At 48.2% G+C, this 9,233-nt stretch overlaps 1 protein-coding gene across 1 annotated transcript; it reads right to left on the reverse strand.

Annotated features, from left to right (window-relative positions):
* Nucleotides 1-2,491: 2,491 nt before the first annotated feature.
* LOC125522879 (PAN domain-containing protein At5g03700) lies at nucleotides 2,492-4,725 on the reverse strand. The gene has a single exon (XM_048687924.2). The coding sequence runs from the start codon at nucleotides 4,481-4,483 to the stop codon at nucleotides 2,966-2,968; it is 1,518 nt and encodes a 505-aa protein (XP_048543881.1). The 5' UTR covers nucleotides 4,484-4,725; the 3' UTR covers nucleotides 2,492-2,965.
* Between the last annotated feature and the right edge of the window lie 4,508 nt (nucleotides 4,726-9,233).

Consider the following 9,233-nt stretch of genomic DNA (forward strand, 5'->3'; position numbering starts at 1 on the left):
CTAGGGGCGTCACACATGGTCAATATGCGAGGAAGGTATTCCTTCAACACCCACGGTACAATATTGAAGTCTTGCTGAAGAGTACGAAGGTTGGGCGGGCAATTATACATAGCCACTGGCCTAAAGTTGCAAGGACATTCAACAACACTGAAGGCTCAATATTTGCCTTCCGCTTCTGCAGTTGCCCAGATGAGATTCATCTGTCTATTTACCGTGTACGATGCTACTTTCGAAAGGTTTTTTATGTTGCATGTGAAACTTGGTATTGTTGTGTAATGGCGTAACTGAGTGCCGAAGCTATCTGATGTAATTCGATTATGAAATCCTGGTTGCTGTTATACGGATATGAAATATCTGATGTGTTTTATAAGAAATATCAATTTGATTAGTACATGGATTATCAATAATAGGCTAATTACCCTGCTTATTGGGGGTTTCTATTGTAGACGGTTACTCAGACAGCACCGTGGGCAATGAACTCAAATAATCCACACGGTTTATAGAAAGTAGGAGTGTTCGATCAACTAACAATCACACACGGCTTCCGGCAGAGAATTGTTTGCATTAGGCCACCTTGCACAAACGTTTCCACACAAAAACTATGTGTGATATACATGCGAACGGAAATGATTTTCTAGAATTCACCGTGTGGGATGTACATACGAACGAAAACAATTGGGTTTCGATCCCCGCCAGACTGCACACGAACTCATTTTGCCCCAGCCCATGAGCCAGGAGGGCCTATCCTCAACGGTTTATGTGTCGTGTGAGAAGGACTCCCCTATCGCACACACTCAATTGGTGACAGTTCCAAACGCCAACGCGAAAAGAGGGTTAAAAATCGTTTGTATAGCACGTCGTTGTACCGGTGTCTGTCAAGCAACATCCATCAATAAGGCCATCATCATCTACCATGCACGTTGGTTTGGTGTTGTCTGAGGCTAATGCGACAATATCAGGGGCAATGTCAGCAAGCGAAGAGCCTTCAAGGCACACATCGTACCAAAAGAAGGCGATGCTACCATTTCCAAAAAAAAACAAGCTGCATAATTGAGGTGAGCCACCTCGTTTGGATTTAGGGGAACTCCCAATCATTGCCAAAACTTATCAAGTTCGGTCCTAGCAATCCATGCACGACGGACTTCCGTAACGATACTCTCACCTGCCAAGTTCACAACCCCGAGACCCCCAAACTTCTTAGGCTATGTTCGGTTACGCCCTTCCCCGCGTGGTTTTAGGCCCAAACCACGGGGATCCAGGCGGATCGGCCCCACTAGGAAATAATCTCCACGTTTTCGATTTGACGCATTCGGTTAAGTCTCGAGCAGATCTTTCCCCCGTCAAAACCCCTCAAAACCGCGAGGAAAAAATCAGCTCCAGCCCACCCGTGGAAAAAATCCGCCTCCCTCTCTCTCTCTCTCTCTCTCTCTCTCGTAGTACGTAGGTCTCTCGTTGACGCGACCGAAGCGGGGGCGTGAGCTTAACCGAATGGAAGAAAGAAGCCCCGATCATTTTTGTGGCGGGGAGTCAACCCCCACAGGGATTAGGTGCTGACACCCAATACCGGCAGGGATTAGTTCCACTAGGGGAACTAATCTATTGTAACCGAACAAGGCCTTACGGGTGCAAACGACCTCCCAGTTGACAAGGTAGTGCCCTCCAACAAATTCATAAGATCCCTTCCGGAGGAAGGCATAATGAATTCGTCGATTTTCTTAAACATCCAAAGAGGGGCGTCAAGAGAAATGAAATGGAAAATTGTAATGCATATTAGAACGGATTGGACGAGCACAAGACAACCACTATTTTAGAGGCAAGTCTCGATCTGGTAATGTCCAACAATCTCCTTAAGTGGTAATGACCCAAGCATGTTGTCTGCTTGTCATGGGTTCCTAAGTTGCCGTCACCCGGTCACACGCATAGCACATGTCATAGCCCCCTCTTTCCCTCCTACCTCGTTAGGTTGTCCAAAACTAAAAATCTATTTCCTTTAAAAAAAAAGGAAACTCTCAAAAATATGTATTCTTCGAGCTATGTACTTGTTCTTTGGCCAACGGGATAAATCACTACATGTGACCTTAATTTGAAGAAATTTATTTTATTAGCTTTTTGGTTGAATCAATCTCCATGGACCGTGTGGCCATGATTAGCAGTTGAGCCTCGAGACAAATCCCATTACAGACAAGAAAGACACAAAATTTGCATGTAGGTGCTTCAACTGCAGTATAGATAGAAGGAGTTGATACGGAAAAACCTTCAGGCCTCTTTTAATTCATAGAGTAGGAAAATCGTAGAAATAAAAAAGTCATAGAAAATTAGATGAAATGTATCTCAAATTCTATAAGTAGGAATAGGAAAGGAGATGCCCTTTAATTCATATCATAGATTTGTTTTCATTAAGTCTAGGCTAATATTTATTTTTTTATGAAATATGAAGGATGGGAAGAATTCCTTCATAGAAATAGGATTCCATTCCAACAAATCAAAGGGCTTTAAATAAATTTTTTCTATAGAAATCATATACTATGAAATTTTTGCAAGATTTCTCTAAATCAAAGAAGGCCAATATGAAGTTTGAAATGATGAATTGAGGTAGAGTATGTTGATGATCCGGTAGTTATCTAAGAGGCGGCGTGCTGCGTCACGCATGACGGTCGCGAGAAGGAATAAAACTGTAGACGGAAAGGCTTGAGCTGAAAGGCGCATGGCAATCGTTGGATTTCAATCCAAACGGCTAGATGAGTGTCCGGATCTTGAAGTTCCCCGAGCCGTCGATGGTCCGGCAGCAGATGCCGCCCTGACCAGATTGGCAGTTTTTTCTCGCCCAGACACCGCCGATCGTGTCGGATTAGCTTTCTTCTCCGATCAGCGGGCGCCGTCGAGCCTACTTCCCGCACCCGTGCTGCCGTGTATCTTTCCCGTACGTCGTGCCGATCTGGTTGCTGGATCTCACCATCCTGGCTGGCTACCTCCGCAAGGAGTTGAAGCTGCTGGAGAGCTCGACGGAGCTGAAGGATCCCAGATTCTTGTAGGGACCCGGCGAGAGCCCATCACCGTCGGCGCCCAGCTGCTGCCGCGTCTCCGCTGCCGCACGGCGCCTCCTGTCCCACACCCTGTACGCCCCGAACGCAGCGGCGGCAGCCACCACCGCGACGCCGACCGCAAGCAGCGCCGCCTTGACGCCGGTCGCCCTCCCGCCGCGCGCAGCCGCCTCTCCCACGCTCCTCACCTTGAAGTAGCCCAGCTTCTTCTCGTCGGCGGCCACCATCAGCTGCGCCGGGTAGTCCATGAGGTAGCAGTAGCCCGTCCCGTTGCTGTACACCGCGCCCCAGCAGCTGCAGTTGCGCGCGCACAGCGCCTCGCAGTCTCCCGCGGACGGCGCGTGCTCGAACCCCAGCAGCTCCTTGTTCGCCGGCTCCACGCCGTGGCTCCGCACCTCCGAGTACAGCCCGCCAACCTCGCCGCCCGTGGTGCCGCACAGCCCGCTCCCGACGGAGGGGGCGGCGCAGCCGGGGCCCTCGGTGGCGTTGGCCAGGCACGCGCACCGGCCGCTGGGCGGCACGCAGACGCTGTAGGCGCCGCAGGTGGTGGGCAGCTCGCACGAGTCGGTGATGGTGGTGTAGTCGAGCACCCACCGGGACCCGTCCCAGTAGTAGGCGCGGAGGTTGCCGTCGGGCTCGAGAGTCATGCGGCGGAGAGCGCGGACGCCGTGGTTGAAGGTGTCGAAGGACATGACGTCCGCGGGGGGTCCCTCCTTCTGGTACATGCCGAGGTAGCCGTCAGGCTCCACGCGCACGTATATCGGGCCGCCGCCGGCCACGATCCGGGCCTTGGCCTCCAGAGCCGTGTGCTTGGAGTACATGGCGGCGGCGACGCTGCCCGACGACAACGGTGGCGGCTCCACGTAGAGCGCGAAGTAGTTGCTCCCGAGCCGCATGGCGTATCGCTGGTCGATGGAGTGAAGCGCCGCCGATGAGGTGAGGTTCTGGCCCTGGACAATGGTGTCCGAAGGGTAGTCGAAGCTCTGCCACACGGCGACGGGCGAGCTGCTGTTCTGAATCTGAAGGTTGGACGTGTTGAGGAGAACGGCGCGGTCGCCGGCCGCCGCGGCGGTGGACCAGAGCACTTGGTTGGTGGCGCCGTCCGTGAGCACCAGGTTGCCGTTGAAGGAGAGGGACGCGGCCGCGGACCACGGCGCGGGGCGGTCCGGCATGGCTCGCCAGAGGGGGAAAGCGGAAGGGAGGTGGAGGACGGCGAGGTCAAGCGTGGTGGAGTTGACGCGGAGGAAGCCGAGGGCGAAGACGCCGGTGGGGTCGGTGAGCACCGGCTGGAAGTGCGAGTAGGACGTGTCGTGGGCGGCCGAGAAGCCTTGCCGTAGCTCCTTCGCTGAGGCCGCCGCCACGCCCGCGCCGCCGGTCAAAGAAACCAGCAGCGCCGCAGCCGCCATGCACATCGTCACAATACGCCCACCTGACATCGCCATCGTGCGGCTAGCTAGCTCGCTAGCTCCCTCCAGTGATACTTCTGCTCAGAGACTCAGGATCTGAGTATGGATTCTTGAAAATGGAAGTAGACAGAGTGAAGAGCACAGAGTAGAGTTGTATATGGAAGAAGAAGAAGCCAATGCGAATTTGGGATTGGGTTGGAGCAGGAGAAGACAAGCGCCGGAAATATTTATCTGCTAGTGCAATGTCCATGATCAGCAATGTCCTGGCTGCGAAAGTGAAGCCATAAAAGAGTGGGTGGGATAGGGAGGTTGGGTCAACGATCAGATGAGCACACTCTCGGTGGATAGTTTTGCCCGTGTCTTACCTTTAGATGCAATTTTGTATTGCCGACTTGCTGTTGGAAAGTGAGCTGGGTCAGGGTGGATCAAACGAGGGGTGTTTGTTTTCAGGGACTTTTTTGTGTAGGACTAGAAAAAATCTTTTTTAGAGACTTTTTTATCAAACGGGAGGGACCTTTTAGGGACTAAACTAGGCATTTGGAACTAAATGAAGAAAACTCTCAAGGAGAGTCTTTTTGGGACTTTTCCAACAATGTCTCTCCATGCATCTATTGACCCGCCACTTCATGGTGTTATTTGATTATTATACTAGAAGCAACATGATCATTTAATAGCCTCTAGAAAGGGACTAGGGACTTTTTAGTCTCTGGAAACAAACAGGAAAAGACTTTTTAAAAACTAGGGACTTTTTAGTTAGGACTAGAAAAAATTTTAGGACTAAAGAACCAAACACCACCTCAACCCATGCAAGGCGGGCAGCAATATCTTCTCCAGATGCAAGTTCAGAAAGTGCACACCTGGCCCCCGTTGGTTTCTGAACAGATCTAGTAGTATCACTTGTGATGCCGAATGCAGTAATCTGAGTCGCGAGCACGGAAGGTTGATGTCCTTGCTAAGTCATGAAGCCAGGCCGGTCTCCATTTTCTTTCACTCCAAAATACTGCTCCCTCTGTAAAGTGATCTAAACACTCTTATACTCCATTAGTTTCGTAATGTAGTGTATATAGATTTTCTGAAAAGTCAAACCTTACAAACTTTGACCAAGTTTGCAGAGAAAAGTGTTTATAACTACAATACCAAGTATATACAATATGAAAATACGTCTTGTCATATATCTAGTGATATGTATAGATATTCTATATGTATACGTGTTTCTCTAGAAACTTGGTCAAAATTTGTAAACTTTGATTTTTCTAATTAATTATACATACTACATTGTGGAACCGAGGAAGTATTTCTTTACAGACATAGGGAGTACATTTTAAGATGTTCAAACTTTACAACTTGTGTTCTTCTGAACCTTCGATTTTAAGGGAAGAACCTATGACCCAATGAGACATGGGTTCTAGTTGCAGGGTAAATATGAAGGTCACACTATGATCCCTCAGTTCCAAAATAGTTCCCTATGGTCTGGATATTAGATCAGGCCACAGTGGAAAGTAAAGAACTGAGATCCATGTCAAATCAGATCTTGGAGAAGCGTCCTCTTGTCTTGGTGTCAGATCATGTCCAAGAAGAGCATCATAAACTTCTTCTAAATGAGATAGTAGATCAAATTGAGAAGCTCACGATTTCGTAAAACCCGGTCTTGGTGTATGATTGGATCTAAGAGTCCTTGCGTAAGCTAGATTTTTTTAACCCGCCCACCACCCATCTCGTTGCTAACGTCAAAGTTCTCGAAAGCGCCTTCGATGAAGTTGAAGAAATGGAAGAAGAGACCAGCGAGTCTTCAGACAGTCCACGAGCAGCCACCATGCCCTCGGACAAGTGGACGGTGACCTCGACCTACGCTATCTATATGGTAGGCACCCTCGATTGGAACAACAGGGGAGGTGGCAATGACGATGGAAACAACAACGGGGGAGGTGAGGACAACAACAACAATGAAGACAATAGCAACCTTGAAGACAACGCAAGCGAGCCTCAAAGCGATCCCAGTCTCGCAGACCATGACATCTTGAATGAGTCGCTTGGCAGCCCAAATCATGACCTGTTGCAGTTGAGGTTGGTCGAGATTGCCAGAAAGTTGACCAGCAATAACCAAGAAGCAACGCGTTCGTGAGTATGTGCAATACCTGGAGGATCACTGGAATGAGCTCTTCCAGGCGGAACAAGAGCTCAGAACCAAGATGGAGCGTGCGACGACAAATAAAGCGCCACCAAGCTATCACAAAAAACTACTAAAGGATTTGGACGTTGCTGTTGACCACAACACAATTTCCATTTACCAGTGGGCAAAAGACATGCGTAAGATTGCAGAAGAGTGGCCTCACCGTCAAGGCGGACGAAGGAATGATACCGGTGCACACACTCACAAGGTGCCGCATCACCGATATACATGTGTTGCTCCCTCTGAAAATATGAGTAGCCTAAGACCGAACTCTAGTTATCACACCAAGGATAAGCGTCGGCCTCCGCCGAGGACCTACTTCCTTAGACAATCTACCAGTCCGGGCGTCACCCACAAACGTTCAGTGAGCAGGCAGGACGACAAACCTAGATGGAAAAAATACAAAGACCAACATACTTACTCTAAAAATGAAGATGTGGGTATCTACGATTCGCGGCATGCCATCGACACCGCCTAGGACTGAGGTGATCCACCTGCAATGTATCTGCCCTATTTTTTGGATGGGGTGATGACTCACCAGTTCCAGATGAGCTTCAAGGTCATCAATATTGAGAAATATGATAATTCGACGAATCCTTCAGTTTAGATCGAGGACTGACATGTCTCAAACATATATATATTTTTTGCTTGTTTCATGTTATTATCATACAACTTTTACATACTTTTGGTAACAATTTATATAATTTTTATTTGGACTAACCTATCAATCCAATGCCAAAGGGCGGTTCCTATTTTCTAGTGTTTTGGAAATATAGGTCAAAAATTCACGGAGCCAGAGTGAGGTGGATTTTTTTGGAATTAAAGACACTTGTAGCTAGAAGATGGAGGCTCCACAAGGGTAGGTGGCGCGCCCACCCCTCTACCTGCATGGGCTGCCTGCGTGGATACTTCTTATGTCTGTTGGGGCCCTACTTTCGCCGCAGGAAAACTAATATTGTGGGAAAAAAATCATGTTAAAAATATCAGTCCAATCAGAATTACGGATCTCCGAATATTAAAGAAATGGTGCTCGGCCTAAAAACAGTATTGAAACAAAGAGAAACAGAACGAGTGAATGGAGATCCAATCTCGGAGGGGCTCTCGCCCCTCAGGGAGCCATATAGGCCAAGGACCAGAGGGGGGGAACCTCTCCCCATCTATTTTGAAACTCTCCTTATCTATTTCGGAATCATGTTACGCCTTAAGATTAACCCTCTAAAAGTGAAGTTGTAGCCATGTGGATGGATTGAGAGGAAGGAACCCGAATATATATATATATATATATATATATATATATATATATATATATATATATATATATATATCCAATTTTCTCAAATGTAAACTTCTAGACTTCCTAATTATTTACCTTGGCCTCTCGGCATCCGACAAAGAACTAACCAACATTGACTGGGCTCCCGTGGTGGGGAAGGCGGGAAAGAGAGTGGTGCCCTAGCAAGGCAAACTCATGCTGTCGAGAGCATATATTTCCCTCACCAACGCTTGTCTTTCTGTGATTCCCTCGTTTTCCACGGGTCTGTTCCTTCTTGGGGAAGGTATTCATGACCAACTTCACACTACGCTTTAGGTTCTTCTAGGAGGCCGATGGCCTTAGAAAGAAATACCACATGATCCGATGGGAGGATCTTTGCAAGCCTAAAAGCCAAGGGGTCCCGGGCATTGCCAATTCCAAACTATGAACCTAGACATCATCACCAAATGGATTTGGAAGCTATCCCAACAACCTACAACCATATGGGTAAAGATTCTAAAAGAAAATTATTTCCCAAACTCCTCGTTCTTTTTTCCTTGGGCCAGGGCTCGCAAATCTGGAATGGGCTATGGAACTATCGAGAGGTTTTCCTACTAGGAGCCCGCCTGCAGGTAGGGAATGGGGCGTACACTAAATTTTGGATAGCCAAATGGATCTCCAACATGCCGCTGTATCCCACATGATCTTGATTGGCATTGCCTCTAGTCCTAACATCCTCTTGCAAGATGTTCTCGCCAACGACTAGATCAACATTTCTTACTTAAGAAACCTGAACCATCATCGAAGGATGGCAATGGATTCATCCTCGTCTATGCTCTGCAAGTCCACGTACCCAATGAGCCAGATAAGATGGTTTGGTCTCTCAACCCCAAGTTATTCTTCATTGTCAAGTCAACCTACTATAAGCTTATCCGAGGGCCTCGGGTACCTTTTGTCGAACCACTATGGGCCATGACTACTCCTCTTAAAGTGAAGATCTTTCTCTGGAAAACCAGTAAGGATAGGCCTTCTTCCCTCAGCTGATAATATCCTTAAGACATGGCCCAGGGAACAACAAATGTGCTCTGTACAATGCGACTGAAGACGCTGCCCACATCCTTTTCAAGTGTCCCTTGGCTGTCGGCTTATGGAGCTGCGTCCGACAAGGTTTATGATGTACTTGGGGCACTCACCCATACCCCAAGCTTCTTCAACATCTTGGTTCTGCCATGGGCCTGCACCGTATGCTAGCCCGACGAACTTTTGCAGTCAAGGCATGGACGTTATGGACCTGCCATAAAAAGCTTACATTCGAGAACAAGTTCCCAAAATACCCGGTTGACTACATTTTGAATGGTATCTCT

Source organism: Triticum urartu, chromosome 7A, assembly GCF_056163025.1.
Source record: "Triticum urartu cultivar PI428250 chromosome 7A, HENAU_Tu73, whole genome shotgun sequence".
Lineage (NCBI taxonomy): Eukaryota > Viridiplantae > Streptophyta > Magnoliopsida > Poales > Poaceae > Triticum > Triticum urartu.